We start from the raw sequence: 17244 nt of genomic DNA on the forward strand, positions 1-17244 counted from the left end.
AGTACCACAAGGACCTGTGGATGGGTGTGAAGGCCTGGGACCTTAATAAAGGGCACCTAGGGAATGGTCACCGAGGCAACCACCCCAAGACCCTCACACACTCTTGGGGAGTTTCTGTATTTCCTTTTACAAATGAAACAAGGCAGCAACAGGGTCAGTGTGGGGCTGGGGAGGCACGGGCCTATTTACAAGGGACTTGGTGAATCTGAAAGGGTGGGAGCAGGAAGGGGGAGCCCTGGCAGAGCCATAATATTCCTATGTCCCTGGCAGCTCAAGTCCTGCTGCCACCCCAGGGCCCTCCAGCCCTGAGGACTGAGTCCCAGCAGTCTGTAACAGCACCCCTGGAGTTCCTCCTTCCCCACAGGATATGTTAGGTGGGGTGAGGCTCTCGACTAGGGCCCTGCTCCCGGCCGGAGTCCCGGTCCTTGGCCTCTGAGGAGGAGGAGGAGGAGGAGGAGCTGGAGCCATGGCTGCGGCCCGACTGCTTATAAGCAGCGGTGAGCTCCTGCAGCCGCTCTGGCGTCGGCCCCCACTTGGCGAACCCGGGGTCATTCTGCAAGAAGAGCACTGCCGTGTTGTGGACGGCCTTGTAGTGCATTTCCTCCCTGTGGGCAAAGGCAGCTGTTCAGGGCAGGGCACGGACCGGGGCCTGCTCACCCAGCCTGCCATCAGACCTGGCTTCCTCCCCATTGCCCGGGCACCTACTTCTTGCAGATGTGCTGGGAGCCACTGCGGTACTCGTGCTCAAAGGCAGACAAGACCAGCTGGTGGCGTTTGAAGCGGCTCTGCTCCATTCGGGTGAGCGCTGGTGTCGGGGGCTCCCGCCACTCCGGGATGAACACAATGAAGGACAGGGGTTCTGGTGAGCTCTCCAGCAGTTTCTGTGGGAGGGACAGTAGGGGGTGGACATGAGGCACTGCCCCCAGGAGGCTTGCAATGTTGCCTGCCCCATCAGCTGGCAGCACACCCACCTCGAAGTGAGAGACCATAGCATCCATGAGCTCCTCGCAGAACGGAGGGTTGGCCTCAAAGGAACCACTCAGCGGGGTGAAGTCCAGGCAGGGCCTAAAGAAAGGTGAGCACTGTAGCCCCACCAACACCTAGTCCTTCACACAGACATAAATGATGTCCCCATCCCTAAGCAGCCACAGTGTGGGCGATCTCACAAAGAAATGGTCACAGTTGGACCAGAGGCCAACATTCTCTTTTAATTGTGCTGGGACAAGGAAATGACCTTGCCCTCAGATAACTAAACTTGGAACGGAGGCTAAGGGCTGGGTGTGCGTGCCTGTGTCTACTAAGTTGAGGAAATAGTCTCAAGCCACCCCAGCAGAAGCCACACCCAGGGCTTTCCCAGCCTCGAGCCTGAGCCTCTCCTTCCTCCAAGTTTTCTTCCTCCTGGACAGTCACCTGTTCATCCGCGCTCCTCACCTGCTATCTCTGAGGTCTGTTTTACTCCCTGGAGCCCAGGATTCCTATTCCAAACCTAAGCCACAGGCCAGCTTAGGCAGTTACATGTTGCGTGTCTGTTACATGTCTGCCCATGGAGCCACAAACTGGAGGCTCCCAGTATTTACATAGCATGGCAGAGGTCAGAGGTCACTGGCTGGTAAATGGTAACCCGGGAGCTGCCTCCCAAAGTGCCTAAGCTCTAAGCATTAAGAAGCAGCTAGTGCCGGGGGAACCGTGCCGTAGGAGACATCTTTATGGGTAGAAGGGGCCCAGGAACTCCTGGATCTCACCCGCGGGAGCCAAAGTAGCCATCTGTGTCAGGGAAGGCAGAACAGTACTGGCGGAAGTAGCAGTTGAGGGGTGAGGCGAAGCACTCGAAACTGACACCAAAGAGTCTGTGGAGGGCCTCAAAGACGTGCACTGGCAGTGACCCCTGCAGGCCAGTCCCCTCATAGAGGCCCACACCAAACATCATCTGCAAATTAGCCTTAGTCAGTGTGAGGCTTCAGTCTCCCTGCTCCCTTCCAGGGGCTCCATTGTCCCAGCTCTGTACCTGATATCGACGGAGAAGACACCAGACTCTAGGCAGGAACCTCTCAAAGGCAGAGTCATCCACACAGCTGTAGCGGTAGAGGAGCCACTGTAGACAGACAGAAGGAGGGATTCCCCAGTGGCTTCATGACCTTACAGTGGCCAGCTGATGAGGACTCTGCTCAGCGAAGATCCCAAGCCTCCACTCAGGCCATCAAGGGCCTCCCCAGTTCTTACCAGTTTGCTGAAGTAGCTGCGGCTGACCTTGACCATCTCTCCCTTGTAGCGGATGCAGACCACACTGTTCTCCATGTGCATCTCCACACTAGGCATGGGGGGTGCAGACACGGCCAGGCGCACTGGGTAGCAGTATACCAGGCGGGGCTCCAACTCTGAGGCCTCTACTTCCTCTGTGGATAGGGAGGACAGTGAAAGACTGTCCACAGTGGACAGCCTCCACACCCACTGTGCAGTGCTTATGAGATGAGACTCCGTTTCCATAACAAAGGAAACCATGCCATTAAGAAGTGCTGCCAGGGGTTGGGGATTTAGCTCAGTGGTAGGGCGCTTGCCTAGGAAGCGCAAGGCCCTGGGTTCAGTCCCCAGCCCCCGGGGGGGGGGGGGTGCTGCCAGGCAAATCACAAGTATGAGAAAGGCAGCCTTCGTCTGGCTAGATGTTAGCGTGATTGTTTGCTGTGGACACTTACGTTGCCACAGCAGGTTACTATTACACTTGGGTCTGGGAAAACAGGTTAAGGGACAGGAATCCAGGTCAGCTTCCAGCTTCTCTGTTCTCATCACATCATTTCCTCAGTGAGCACTGACCCCCAGGGTTGGGACACAGCAGGCCCTACCCAATGCTCTTCAGAAATCAGATTCCCCCAAGTCCATCCAGTCACTGCTTTGAGGCACAGCCTTGTGCGCTCCATCAGGGCCTAGGACAGTAGATGAGTCTGCTCGCCATGCCACCCTACCTGGGATGTTGTTCTCCTTGAGGATGGCAAGGTGCTTCTCTCGGATCCGTTTAACATATTCCAGGGAGATGTGGTAGATCTTGCTGCAGATGCCCTCCACAGAGTCCTTGGCTGCAGCAGAGACATGGGGCCCACACTGCCTCCGCAGGTGCTCCAGGCGGTCCTGAAGAAAAGCCCTCATCAGGACACTGATGGCAAAAGCGCCTCGGTGGGGCTGGCAGGTGGAGCTCTTGTGGGGCTATTGAATCCCAGATGTCCCAGTTTTGAAAGTGGCTCTACTGTTTACTAGCCATGTTGCTTGGACAGATCCCTTGGCTTCTCTGAATCTTGTTCCTATCAAGGTAATTCAAACTAGCAATAGGACATTGTGAATAGGCAGTGTCATTCCCCTCCATTCACCAAGCCCGTCATGTAAACAGTTTTTGTTGCCACTACATTGGCAGAACCCAAGATGGCAGAAAGCGGCAGCCCAGGCAAGCTCCACCTTACAGCATTGGGTGTTTACTGGGAGGGCTGTCAAAGCACAGGGAACCTGTTGGTCCACATTTAAAAGGTTTTGCTTTTTAGTACTTAAAGAGATTCCCCCGTGATCTGCCGTGTGACAATGAGTGACTCTGGATAGTGAGTACTGATCTCAGTCAACAAGTATCAGGTACACTTGCTGATGTGATCTATGACACTTGTCTCTTGTGAAAAACAGTACTGAGAAGAAAGCCCACTGCGAGTTGATGGAGATGGTTGAGTGGCAGACATAGCCAGAGAACACGATGGCTGTGGATACACTGAGGAGGGATCGAATCTGAAGGTGGCCAGCTGTTTTATAATATTTATTTTATTTGTGTATGTATGTGTTTACCTTCATTCATGCCAGAAGAGGGCATCAGGTCCCTTGTAATAGGAGTTAACAGTTGTAAGCAGCATGTAGGTGCTGGAATTGGACCCCAGTCAACGGAGAGCAGCCAGTGCTCTTAACTGCTGAGCCATCTCTCCAGCCCCCTAAAGGTACTTTTTTTTTTCCTGGAGCTGGGGACTAAAGGTACTTTTAATTGTGATGTGGACATGCACAAGGAAAGGTAGATCTCTTCACAAAGATACACTGAAGTGGTGTGTTGGTAATTCATCAGGTTGGAAGATAGCATCTATGTGTCTGAGCTTCAGATTACAGAAACAATGTTAATGGAATTGTTCTTTGGGAGAAAACCGCAGGCCTTAATTATCTCTGTAGTTATGGTTCTGGGGACTGGTGTGCATCAGGTCTGCACACTACAGCCCAGGCTGTTGTGGAAGCCAGCCACCTCACAAACAGTGCCTATCAACTGACCTCTCCCTGTACCCTCTCACCATGTAGTCCTCCTTCGAGGCTGAGTGCTCCTTCCGCAGCCAGCTAAAGGTGTCCTCCACATTCCACTTGACCACTTTTCTGCTGTCAGGGGATGCACTCCTGCAGGTTGATAGCAAGAGAACACTGTGTTTTGTGTGGGGCTCAGCTGTTAGCTGTCTTGTTCCTTGTCCCGATAAGACACCATCTCAGACACTAGCCTCTAAGCTTACGTCCCATCTGTCTTAAGCATTGACACACCTGTGTGAGCATTAGGCAAGTGCGCGCGCGCACACACACACACACACACACACACCATTTTCATTGTGTGGGGCAGAAAAAGCCAAACCTGGACTCAATGAGCCGCCTGGCAGCTTCTGCATATTTAAAGAGCAGGCGTTTGGCTTCCTCCCGGAACTTGATTCGAGATAACCTGGTTTAGAAAATAGGCAAGAGTTAGAACCCTACTATGGGTGACTTGTACGAGGACCAAGCAGCCGAGCTGTAGAGCTGTACCTGATGGGAATGTCATTCATAATTTCACGAAACATGGACGGAGACACAACTGGTTCACAGTTGCTTGGCAACAGAGGATCACAGCCTTTGTCCACCACTTTGCGCTCTAGCATCCAGCGGTTGAAAGATTCCCGGGGTGGCTCAATGCCTATGGGACGAGAGCTGTTAAGGACCTGGAGTAGTTAACGAAGTCCACCAAGACAGAATGGGCACAGCACTTTGGAATTCAAAATCCCCCGAGCCTCCTGAGCTAGGAGGTGTGGGCTCCAAGCTTTTGCTAAGCCTTTTCCCAGTTTCAGGTATGGAAACTGCAGAGAGGTTGAGCAGCACACTCAGCATCACAGAGCCGGGGCCCAACAGCTCTGTTTCCCCACAGCGCACTGAGAGCCACCAGGCCCCTTCCCACATGAGCCCAAGTGGCAAAGCTACGGCGAGGCTGCAGAGCTCTCACCCTCCCGCTGCTGGCACAGTTCCCGGTAGTGCTGGCGCAGCTTCAAGATGAGCTGAGAGCGGAGCAGCTCAACCTCAGGGTGTGGGGGCAGGACCTCAGAAGGACCCCTGTGCTTGATGACAGCATTGGTCTGGATGTCCAGGTCCCAGTACACCCTAGAGGCACAGACAGGAGTTGTGATGAAGGCCTGCCCACCACCACCACCCCACCACAGCCCTGAATAGTCCACTCATCAACAATGGAGGTATCCAAGCCAACCAGCAAAGACTCACTCAGTGGGTCGGAGGAGAGCTGCTTGTTTATCTTCAGTGGATGCACCCCAAATCTTTAGTATTGGGGTTCCTGGGATGCTGGGGGAACTGGGCACCGACTGGCTTGTGGGTGTCACAGGTATTTCAATCTGAAGGAAAAGAATCCAAAAGGCATTAAGTCAGAAGGCTCAGCAGCCAGACCCAGCATCATGTCCTGCAGCTGCACTTGGGAATCCCTCCTGACACAGCCTTTGCAGGGACCTGCTAGCCACATGCCCAAGGTAACCACTTAAGCCAGGTCCTGGAAGCCCCAGATACTCACCTTGGGCTTCTTCACTCCGTTGCCACTTGGCTGCTCTTCTGAGAGCTGTCGCTTTCTGGGCTTGTTCTCTACTGGGGGAGTTTCCACTAAGGTTGAGTCTTGGGGCAGTGGGGTTGCATTTAGCCCCAAAGGGTCCGACTACAGGAGGGAAACCAGCAGAAATGTAAACAGGGCTGTAGTTTTGTCCGACTTTCATGCCTTCCCACCCTGCACTGACTCAGGAAGCCAGAGGTCTGGAATGTAATAAAGAACCCAGCATGGGCTCCTCCCCTGCCTGCTACCTCCGACTGCAGCCAGGGGTGAACTACCTACTTCCGGGTTCCCTGACCTTCAGAAAGGCCAAGTTAACCCTACCTCACCACTGACATTATGACACAAGTCAGTGCTATGATGTCTAACCTTGGATTGGTGCTTTAAGAACAAAACTGAAACCAGGAATCAAGAGAAGTCAAAAAAGTCAAGGCTTTGTTTGGGCCTCCTTAAGTGACATCAAGAATCCTGCACATGCCCCTCTGCCTATAAGCAGCCATGTGGCCTTGGCCCGGTTACTTTGAACCTGTGTCTTCACCTGCGGACTACAGAGGTCCCTGCCTGATGGGTAATAAGGCCTGCTCCAGCTGAGAGGGTCTAGGAGCTCGGGTGGCTGCCTGACCCTATGGTAACTAACACTCTATAACACCCTTCCTTTCCCACTTAGCTTTAAACCCTGATTCTCAGAGGAACTCTTCCTTCTTCCCCAGATCAGGATCCCCAATGAGTTTCAATACCATATTTTTATTTTTTAGTTTTTTAAAAACAGGATTGTCTGTGTAGCCCTGGCTGTCCTAGACTCACTTTGAAGATCAAGCTGGCCTAGAACTCATAAAGATCTACCTGCCTCTCGTCTGCCTCTCAAGTTCTAGGATTAAAGGCAGGCACCATGCCTGGCTCAACACAACTGGAATCTGCTGTCTGCCACAGAGCAAGCATATCATAAAAACAGGAAGGGAGCAAGTCAGCCTTGCTCATCTCACTTGCAATGTGTTCTGGGTTCAGAGTGCTACACTAGTAATCTGACACTTGTCACTCTCTCCAGTCTGAGGGCAGGCTGACTTGCTTTACGTTTTATCTATAGGTATCAGCGCACGGCTAGATGCCTAGTTGTTTAGGATAGCATTTGTAGAAGGAGAGAGACCTGCCCTGAGACCCTTGCCCCAGACTGGCACTCACAAGCACATCGTGCTGACCCAGCACAGGCATCTCCCACAGGGACTGGTTGGTGAATCGGTTGAAGTAGTAGGGACGGCTCTCCCTTCGGCTCCAGCACTTCTCCCAGCCTGCATGTACCAGTTCCTCTGCAAACAAAAGTACAACCCAGACAGTCAGGGCTGTGCACAACACTCCTGCTCTCTTGCCAGCCCACACCACTCCCCCCAGTACCTGGGAGGTCCTGTACCAGGCGAACTGGCTTTGGAGAACAGGGCTGGTTCTGATTGGAGGTGCCTGGAGAGTGACTTAGAAGGGACGCTTCTTCCCGGGGGCTGCCGTGATTCTCATTGGCCATCTCAGCACCCACTCGGGACCTGCCGCACAGGACCAAGAGTGTCAGCTCCATCCCACCCACCAATTACAACCTAGGGCTCTGGTGACTTAGCTAGAGATTGGAGAAGTCCAACAGTCTTGCCCTGGACAGCGGCCAGCTGACACCACAGATGCACTGAGATTAAAGTTGTTGTCCCCTCAGTTGTACAATGGAGCACCCACTGTATATCCTTCTAATTGCCTAGCTTGCCCTTGGGCTCATGTTCTCCAGGAAGCCTTTCCCCCAACCCTCCTTCCCCTGCTCCATGCCCAGGTTTGATGGGCAAAGCTCTTCTAATGCCATGGAAAATGCATTATAGTTCTAGATGGCTAGACCCGACAGTGGAATTCTCAGTAGACTGGGTCCAGGGCATTGCTCTCCAAGGCTAAGAATGCCACCTGGGCCCAAGAGGAGCTCTACTAATCTTGCATATATTTACAGAGCACCAGAGCAGCCAACAAGAGAGAAGTCATTCCTACAAGGACCAGTGCCTTCCTTGGGATAATGGTTTTACTGTTCCCACTAGGTAAAGTCTCAGTGGACCAGCCCAGCTGAAGAGGAAGCATGGACTCTAACTGGTTGCAGTTTCTTGCTAAAGGAAGCAGTGTAACTAAAGAGTATCATCTGGTTCAGTCCTTCAGAAGCCCCAGGCAAACACTGACTCTTAATGCAGCAACAAAGCCAGTTTCTTCAGCTTTCTATTCTCTGCTACCCCTGTGCACACCTGGGACAGGCCCCAAAGGCCAGGTGTATCCTAGTCTGGATCTGTTACACCCCTGGGGACACCTGAGATCAGACTGGGGAGTTTGTTGTTTTTAATATGTTACAAAACCCAAGAGAAACCTTCCCCCACAGTAAGACCACAAAGGCTGATTCAAAGACTTTCTTTGAGCTGATCATGAGTCCTGACTGGTTAACGACATCATAGGAATCATAGAACGTTTATTTTATTTAACACTCAAAGACGCCTGTTAATTTGGAAATGGAAAAATCAAATAGTTACTTTATCTGTACAGTTTGGCAGATAAAAATCACAGGGCAACAGGACATGTAACACAAGAGCCTTGATCACAGAAAGGTTTGGAATGGCTTCTTGAGGGGCTGGCCCATGGGTTTCAAGGCTGAATAAAGTCCCCTTTTCTCTCACCCTCTGGGGTCTGCGATACTAGCATGAGAGTGTTTTCTTCTCTGGCTGATTGAACCCACGCCACGGGGTCCCACAGAAGAGGGGGGAGGCCCACAGGAAGGCGCAGCAGAAGTGGGTGGGCTGGTCAGCAGTTCAGTTGACAAGGACCCAGGGGACTCCGTGAATCAGCAGCTGGAGAGCAAATAGAAGAAAAAAAAGTCATTGGCCTATGATGTGAAACCTTGCCAGGCAGGAACAACAGCAGAGGGACAAGGTCTGGAGGCTCAATGAATCAAAGTTGTGCTTCTTAGAGTTGAAGATCAGCCTGAATGAGACCCTGTCTAAATAAATATGCTGAGACAAACATCCCCCCCTTTTTATGGTGGTGGGGGTTCTTTGGTTCTGAGATGGGTTTCTCTATATAGCCTGGCTGTCCTGGAACTCACTCTGTAGACCAGGCTGGCCTTGAACTCAGAGATTCACCTGCCTCTACCTCCAGAGTGCTGGCCTCAAAGGTGTATGCCAACATCCCTGGCTTTTTTTTTTTTTTAATGTATTTGAACGTCCAACCAACAAAGCTTGCATGCCTAGGCCCTGGACCTGGTTCATCAACAGAACCCTAAACTTAGTTTAATGCTTTCCTAGCACCTCGAAGTTGATTGGTTTGTTTTTGTAGCACTAAAGATAGAACTCAGAGTCTTATACATGACAGGTAAGTGCTCTTCCGTGTGCTCTATCACCAGCTCTTGATTGAGACCATTATGCATAGCTTAACACATATATATGAGGTTCTAGGTCCTTGTTCATGCTACATGAACTTTCTACCACTGACCCAGACCTCTAACTTTTGAGACAGGGTCTTAAAAAAAATGGACAAGATTGTCCTTGAACTTAATCCACAGTTCAAGAAGGCCTTGAATACTTGAATATATGATCCTCCTGCTTTGGTCTCTGGGACTACTGAGATTACAGCTCACCCCACCTGGACTAGGAGACAAAACTTGCTTTACTGGCTATGAAGGCCAGGTCTGAGATTGCTAAGTAGTAAGGGTTCCAATAGGCAACCCCACCTGGGAGTCTGAGGTTGACTCTTTCTTTTCTCTTTTCTTTTTCCAGTTCTTGGGTTGAGATGAGAACTCAAATAGTCCAAGTTGGCCTCAAACTCACTTTGTAGTTGAGTATGATCCTGAATCCCAATGTCTTCTTCGACCTCCCAAGTGTTAGGATTACTGTGAAAGCCACCAAGATCAGCTTTCTTTTTGAATTGGCTCTGCCTGTGTTGCCTAGATCAGCCTTCCCATGAGGTAGAATATAGACACATGCCAATGGGAATCATGTTTTCATCTTGCACAAGAGCCCCCATACACTGCACAGTCAGCTGTGCCAATCAAAGTGTCTGGAAACCAAAGCAATGGAAACAAAGCACACATATGGAAAGTCTGGGGCAATATCTTAGGCCACCCACAATTAGTGAGACACACTTCTTTGAATGTCTTGGAAAAAAATAAAAACATGCAAACACATATAACACATCTCATCCACCTTTATTGAAAAATGTGTGTCCCGGAAAACGTGAAGGGTGCACCTGGTAGATGCATTTGTTAGAGAAGGCAGAAGCAGGCTGGCCCAGTGCCACCTAAACAGGACACTACTGCAATCCCAAACCAGCTGAACGCCATGACACCTGTGAGCAGTCAGAAGCTTGAAGGGTAGAGCTACCAAAGAATTTGTAACTTTAGGGCAGGGTCTCACATAGCTGACACTGGTCTTAAACTCTTAATCATCCCGTCAGCATCTCTAACTGTTGGAATTCCAGATCTGTGCCATCACCCTAGATAAGATTTTGTACTTTTTAAACGCACCCCAGGAGGGGCTGGGAGACAAGATGACAATTTTTTTCACTTTACGCAGCTTGAAAATGTTATCAACTTAGAATTTAAGTGCTCGCAGTGAAGCTACTTTGTACACTGACTGCCCAGCATATGTGAGACCTAGGGTTATACCCCCAGCACCACATACACACACATCAGAGTCCGGTGTAGTGCCGGACACCTTTTATCCCAGCACTCAAGACGCAGGATTTCTGTGAGGGTAACCTGGTCCACATAGTGAATTACAGGATAGCCAGGGTTACAGAGAGAGACCCTGTCTCTTAAATAAGATAAATTCGCGTAGATGGGCGCAGCAGGTCTCTGGCTAAAACACCAGTTCTAAAATTAGCCAGACCCAAGTTCAAGGCCGTACTGCCATCACGACTTTTGTGGCAGAACCATTTGACCCCTGCACCGTAGTCTAGCGTTCTGTGCACTCTCGCTGCTGCTCCCAATTGATTAATGTATTCACTAAGCCTGTGTCTTCCGGACCCCCACGCATACCAAAGTCTGAGAAGCGCAGAGTAGCCTACGAACAAACAAGAGTATCTGCGCAACCAGCGGAACTCAGGCGAGAGAATGCATCCGATTCCCGGATTGGAGGAATATGGGGCGGGAGCGCTTCCCACTGTACCAATCATAATGCTCCGGGTCTGGTGGGCGGGGCCACAGGACGTGCGAAGTGCGCACGCGCGCAGACGGGACCTACCTCCCCAGCGCGCTCCCGCGTACCCCTCCCCCAACCCCAGCGGGGGCGGGATGTTTGGCGCGCGCGCGCGCCGGCCCATCTCCCGGGCTCCGCCCCCCGCCCTGCCGCGCGCTCCCGCCCCCGGGCTGAGGCGACTCAGAGTCGGAGCCCGGCACAAAGGCGGTGGCGACGGCGGCAGCGGCAGCAGCGAAGGGACCCTAGAGGCCGCTCCACCCGGGCTCTCTGGGCCCACTACACTCACCCCAGCCAGCGGCCCTGCTGCCCACCCGCGGGTCTAAGATGGCGGCGACGAAGGAGACCGGGCGAGCGGCAGCCCCGAGCGGGAAGCGCCGGAGGGGCCTCCGCCATCCTGCTTCGGACTCCCAGACCCTGGCGCGGCTCGCAGCAGGACCATGGCTTCCTGGGGCTCTTACCTGCTCGAAGCGGACTCGAGGAGATGCGGCCACACGTTCTGCTCGACCGCCCGTTTTGCCGCCTCCGCCTCGCCCTCCCCAGCGCCGCTGCCGCCATCTTGTGTCCCGGGCCGGGACTCTGCGCTGCGCATGCGTTGGTACCGCCTCTGAAGGACCTCGCCACGGCCGCGCCGCCATCTTGAGTGTGGCAATGTTGGCTGGTTCCCCAGACCTTGATTGCTTTCTCCCTCCCCCTCCCCAACTCCCCATTTTCCGGTCCTTCTCTGTTGTCCCTTGTGGTCCTCAAGAGGAGGAAAAGCAGCTTTGCTGTTCTTGAAATGTAGGTGGGAAGGAATGAATCTATACGCACGCCCCTGCCGAACACGCTCGCAGGGGCCGAAGATCTACTTGGACACTTTAGGGGGCATGAAGCTGGTCTAGAATCTTCTGGGGGCTCTGGCTCAGTTGCCGACCCAGAAGCGGAGTGGTGACGTAGGCCCTGCACGTGGTAGATGCCTGGGTCCTAGTCTGCACAGTGCTCTGCTGCTTCCAACCAGTCTCGTTCTCTCCATCCCTCTGCGCTCTAAGGGTCTTGGAATGTTTTCTCTCTCTGCCTAGAGGCCAGATGACGTGCAAATCGAACCTTTTCCCGTTAGCAACCTGTTCACAAATTGTTCTTGCATAATCGTAGCTTTTGGAGGAGTGCTGGTAGGGCAGAGCTGGCTCTGGGCAGTTGTAAAGTTGTGAAGACTACACAGTTTAGGAGACGCTTCTGCAAGCCTTGGGCTCCCTGCCACAATTAGGCTACTAGCTCCACCCACTTGTGGCCTCCTATGGAAGCTATCACCATTTAAGGTATCTTGAAAGGAGGACAAGTTTGCCACCTGCTGCTGGACTGGGATAGCCACTAAGGTCTGTGACACTGATGATACTGGCTGCCAGTAGTTTGGAGGTGGAATGTTAGGAGGTCAGGAAAAATGGTGATCAGCAGTATAAACTAGTAAGAACTGGAGGATCTTATCTAGTCTGTCCTCAAACACCTGATCCCAGGTGTGTCCATCTTGTATGTCTTGGGGGCTGGTGGGGATAGTCTTGCTATAACCCTGGCAGGCCAAGAACTCAGATCCATCTGCTTCGTGAGTGCTGGAATTAAAAGTGCACCATCATGCCTCTTAAAATCTTTAAGGGTGGTAGTGGTGTGCACTTGTGGAGGTGGAGGCAGGAGAATCAGGAATCCTTGCCTACATGAGACCTTATCAAAATAAAAGCATAGCAGCTGGGCCTCTTGGCTTACAGCTGTAACCCTAGTACTTGGGAGACTGATAAAGAAGGATCACTAGTTTAAGAGGTCAGCAGGGCCGCAAGAAATCTGCTTTTAAAAGGAAAGTTTAAAGGGGATTAGTGGGCTGGAGAGATGGTTCAGTGCTTAAGAGCACTGACTGCTCTTCCAGAGGTCCTGAGTTTAACCTAGCAACCACGTGGTGGCTCACAACCATCTAATGGGATCCGATGCCGCCTTCTGGTGTGTGTGAAGACAGCTACAGTGTGTTCATATAAATTAAATAATACTTTTTAAAAGGGGGAGGGATTGGTAGTTAGGGGTGTAACCCTGTGTTTCTCTAGTCTCTAACTCTGTCCTTGTGCTTTTTTTTTTTTTTTTTTTAATATGCGAACCAGGTGTGAAGGTGGTGGGTTCCTTTAACCCCAGGACTGGTAGCTACATAGGAAGTTTCAGCCCTGATCCTGTCTCAAACAAAAACCAGATGGAGTAAAGTGTGCACCCTTGAAACCCCAGCAGCACTCTAGCCCTGGAAAAGCTGAAGCAGGAGGGTTCTAAGTCATAAGTCAGCCTGGGCTACATAGTGTCATGAAACATTAGCAAAACCAGAGCAGCGCACAAGAGTTGGACATGGCAAGTCCTTGTCTCTAGATCCAGACACTAGGAAAGCTGAGCAAGGGGCTGGATAACACGGGGAAGTGCCATCTGAAGAGAAGAGAAGCATGCCTGCAGAAACAGTCCTCGCATCAACTCCATAAGGAGAGATGGTGGCACTCAGGCCAATTTACCAACTCAGCAAAAAAGCAGAATCTCCTGCAGGTGGTGATGTTCTACTCTGGTAACAGTTACCCCCTGCTTTTTATAGCGCTGCTACCTGACGTTGAGGCCAGCTTGATCTAGCCAGCAAGATGCTGTCTTCTCTGCCCTCCCACCTCCTTTGTGTATTCTGATGTCACTAATTACTCCACGCTTTACATAATTCACCCTTCAGGTCTGGACCCACGTGTGGCTAAACACCAGGTAGCCTCCCTGACAAAGTTCTTTAAGCCTCTCCCACCTCCCAATTCATCCTCCCGCTTCTGTATTCTCATAATGTCCTGAGCATACAGTGTTTGTCAACTCCCTTTGCCTGTACTACAGGACTTCCTTCCTAGCTAAACCTACCATGTTCAAGATTCTTGGTCCACCAACCTTTGAAAGATCACAGTTAGGGCTGTTAACTACCTTCAGCCACAGGTGGTAGGGAAGATCTCAGGACTGTCCAACCAAGTATCCAGCTAGCCATGCAGTTCTGCCCTAATAGCATGTAGTCTTAGGGCTAGAAGGTGTAGGTGGCAGAGGAGAGAGGGTTCCACATATGCAGCCTTGGGGGAGCTAACATTTCTTGGTGCAGAGGTTGGTTTTGGCTGCAACTCTTCACCCATCTTTATGTATGTATGCCTAATAAATACATTGCTACCCAGGAGAAATCTGTGGTGGAATTCTGCCTTGGGGTGCTGTTGGAACATAAGCAGTAGGGGTGACCATTGTATACATCTTTCTCAGGTTTATTTAACAACAGCCATTAGACTGCTTCAGGATGAGGAGGGCTTACTCCTATCTGCCTGGTCCATGCTCGGCCCTGTGACTACTTGTTTGATGACCAGAGACAGACCACAGTGTAAAAATCAGAGTGGCTGTTTTAGGCATCCTGGTTTCTATTCTAGGCTTTGGCTTCTGCAAAGGAAACATGGAAGTGCTGTCCTTGGGAAAACCAAGCAAACCATGAGCACCATGCTAAGGCCCTGTGGTTGGCTTAATCTTCTGTCCTATATACCCCCACTCCCTGACTTAAGATGCTGGGGAGCAAACCTAGAGACCCATATTCCTGGAAGAAACACCTCAGACACTGAGACTGGCTTCAGAATACTCAATTTTGGGGATAATGGCTTTTTTTCTCAATCTGAGTTTGGTTCCCAGCACCCACATCTGGCAGATCACAAACACCTGTACCTCCAGCTCCAGGGGATCTGATGTCTTGTGGCTTCTGCAGTCTACACATGCGCGCGCACACACACACACACACACACACACACACACACACACACACACAACTAAATCTTTTTAAAAGTCAATTTTAGTTTTCTAATGCAGAGTTTTAAAGGTCTGGCAGAGATCATGCCTGTGAACCCAGCACACAGGAAGGAGAATCCTGAGTTCAAGGCCAGTCTGTGCTCCATAGCAATTTCAAGAGCATCCTGGTCTAAATGAGACCCTGTCTCAAGAAAGATCAGTAAGATGGATCAACGAAAACCAGCTTTAAGAACCTTAGAGCTGGGGGCTGGCGAAATGGCTCAGGTTAAGAGCACTGGCTGCTTTTCCAGAGGTCCTAAGTTCAATTCCCAGCCACCACATGGTGGCTCACAACCATCTGTAAGGAGATCTGATGCCCTCTTCTAGTGTGTCTGAAGACAGCGACAGTGTACTCCTAAGTAAAACAAACATCTTTTAAAAGAATCTTAGATGGCTCAGTGGTTAAGAGCTCCGACTGCTCTTCCAAAGGTCTTGAGTTCAAATCCCAGCAACCACATGGTGGCTCACAACCATCTGTAAAGAGATCTGATGCCCTCTACTGGTGGGTCTGAAGACAGCTACAGCATACGTATATATAATAAAATAAATTAAAAAAATATTTTAAAAAGAATCTTAGAGCTGCTGCTGTGGCATACGCCTTCCATCCCAGCATTAGGTGTATGTGGTGCACATACGTGCAGGCCAAGATTCTCACACAAAAATGTTACTGTGATCTAAGAGCCTTCAGAGGCAAGGGCGAGCAGATCTGAGTCCCGGGCTGACCAGGGCTACACAGGGAGACATTGTAAAGATCAAAGGTGACCAGAAGAGGGGATCAAATCCCCTGGAACTAGTTACAGGTGGCTGTGAACTACTTAGTGAGACTTCAAACCTGGACCCTCTGGAAGAGCAGCATTCTATTTCGGTTTCGTGGGACAGTCTGCCTCCATAGCCTCTGACTTCTCTTTGTAAATCAGATTGGCTTCAAACATACACACACAGGGAGCCGGTGAGATGCGCTCAGCGGATAAAACTGCTTATTGCACAAGCCTGAGGACCTGAGTCCAATTCCCAGAACCCATGAAAAAGATGGAAGGAGAGAACTGGCTTGACAAATTGGCTTCCGGACCACACATACATCGTGCAGGAAAACAACTTGTATGAAAAAAGCCTTATCGCCCAGGTTCCCATGCATGTCATTCGTTCTCTGTCACTGCAGCAAGAGCCCCTGGGAGGGAACAAGATCTCACCCTGCCTCCCAGGCCGTGGCAATGGTGGGAGGGAGGCTCTAGCATGATCCTTGAATGGCTGCAGCTGCCCTGGGACCCTGTTCTGTGGTTTCAATTACACTAAGGTAGTTTGTAAAGCAAGAGGGCAGGCTTGCCCTGGAGTGAGGTTACGAAAGGGAGTGGCTTCCTGGCCATTCTGGGATCACATAAGAGAGAAACCCTTTTAGCCAAGAATAGACCAGGGAAAGGCGTGTCTCCTTGGATTTTCCGGGCCCCTGTGTGATGTGGTGGGAGGGTCCCTTCCATTTCTTCGTTTGGCTAGGCAGGATATATGTTGACGCTTGTACTAGAGCCTTGGAAATAAGCAATAAATAAGACAGGCTTTGTGTTCAGGGAGCCCCCACAGAGTTGTGGGGGAAGCAGGTACATAAACAATCCCTCTGTGCTGGGAGATAAGGCCGCAAGGGGATACCAGGCCGGTCAGTGTGCCAAGGAGCCTTAAAAGGAGTTCTCCAGGTCACTGAGGAAAGGGAATAGACTGTAACAGGGCTGAGGTATGGCAGGGGATGGTGAGCTTGGAGAACTGGCCAGTCTTAGCACAAAATAGGAATGGGGATGGTGCAGGCCTTACCAGGGCCTTGATTTGCAATACTGTTCCAGGTTTGTGGACAAGACTGGTGGCAATCTTCTAGCCTTCACTACATCCCTTACAGTGTTGTTTCCCCACTACAGTCAAGAGCCAACATATTTACAGCCAGAGGAGCTGCTGAGTCTGCAGATCTAAATCCCAGAGGACACCCAGTGACAACCAGGTGCTCCCAAAACTCTAAGATCACAAAAAACTACGTCCCACAGAAGAGGGAGAGGAGGCCACCTGGCCGGGTAATCACAGCTGAAGGGATCCTAGGACACTTAAGTTCAAAATCCAGAGGATTTGTCAAGACAACCTTTCTCTGTATAGTCTTGGCTGTCCTGGAACTCACTCTGTAGACCAGGCTGGCCTCAAATTCACAGAAATCCACCTGCCTCTGCCTCGCTGGGGCTGGGGTTTAAGGGTACTTGTCAGGCTGGAGAGATGGCTCAGTGGTTAAGAGCACTGACTGCTCTTCTAGAGGTCCTGAGTTCAATTCCCAGCAACCACATGGTGGTTCACAACCACCTGTAATGGGATCCGATGCCGTCTTCTGGTGTGTCTGAAGACAGCTACAGT

The 17244-nt window shown here is 51.2% G+C and overlaps 2 protein-coding genes across 3 annotated transcripts; one reads left to right on the top strand and one right to left on the bottom strand.

Annotated features, from left to right (window-relative positions):
- Positions 1-98: 98 nt before the first annotated feature.
- Positions 99-12818, bottom strand: Pcif1 (PDX1 C-terminal inhibiting factor 1). 2 transcript variants are annotated; one of them, XM_032904824.1, is made up of 17 exons: positions 11496-12818; positions 8524-8694; positions 7235-7377; positions 7025-7149; positions 5816-5953; positions 5515-5642; positions 5243-5397; positions 4792-4939; positions 4625-4708; positions 4299-4398; positions 2958-3120; positions 2221-2393; positions 2006-2092; positions 1743-1927; positions 972-1065; positions 706-881; positions 99-605 (listed from the first exon to the last, which is right to left on the bottom strand). In XM_032904824.1, exons 3-17 carry the CDS (start codon positions 7356-7358, stop codon positions 371-373), a joined length of 2115 nt encoding a protein of 704 aa, XP_032760715.1. In that variant the 5' UTR covers positions 7359-7377; positions 8524-8694; positions 11496-12818; the 3' UTR covers positions 99-370. The 2 variants fall into 2 exon arrangements, with proteins under 2 accessions (XP_032760715.1, XP_032760714.1); XM_032904823.1 differs by lacking the exons at positions 8524-8694; positions 11496-12818 and having other exon boundaries at positions 7235-7424.
- LOC116901089 (putative uncharacterized protein FLJ40606) lies at positions 11362-11811 on the top strand. Its single transcript, XM_032902653.1, has one exon. The coding sequence runs from the start codon at positions 11362-11364 to the stop codon at positions 11809-11811; it is 450 nt and encodes a 149-aa protein (XP_032758544.1).
- Positions 12819-17244: the final 4426 nt, after the last annotated feature.

Source organism: Rattus rattus, chromosome 5 (assembly GCF_011064425.1).
Source record: "Rattus rattus isolate New Zealand chromosome 5, Rrattus_CSIRO_v1, whole genome shotgun sequence".
Classification (NCBI taxonomy): domain Eukaryota; kingdom Metazoa; phylum Chordata; class Mammalia; order Rodentia; family Muridae; genus Rattus; species Rattus rattus.

Excerpts from the sequence above, each read along its gene's own strand:
- LOC116901089 (XM_032902653.1), top strand. The coding sequence starts at position 11,362 with ATGGCGGCGACGAAGGAGACCGGGCGAGCGGCAGCCCCGAGCGGGAAG.
- Pcif1 (XM_032904823.1), bottom strand. The coding sequence starts at position 7,409 with ATGGAGCTGACACTCTTGGTCCTGTGCGGCAGGTCCCGAGTGGGTGCT. Across the intron at positions 7,150-7,234 it reads CCTGGTACAGGACCTCCCAG|AGGAACTGGTACATGCAGGC; the intron begins GTACTGGGGGGA and ends TTTTGTTTGCAG. Across the intron at positions 4,940-5,242 it reads ACTGTGCCAGCAGCGGGAGG|GCATTGAGCCACCCCGGGAA; the intron begins GTGAGAGCTCTG and ends CTCGTCCCATAG.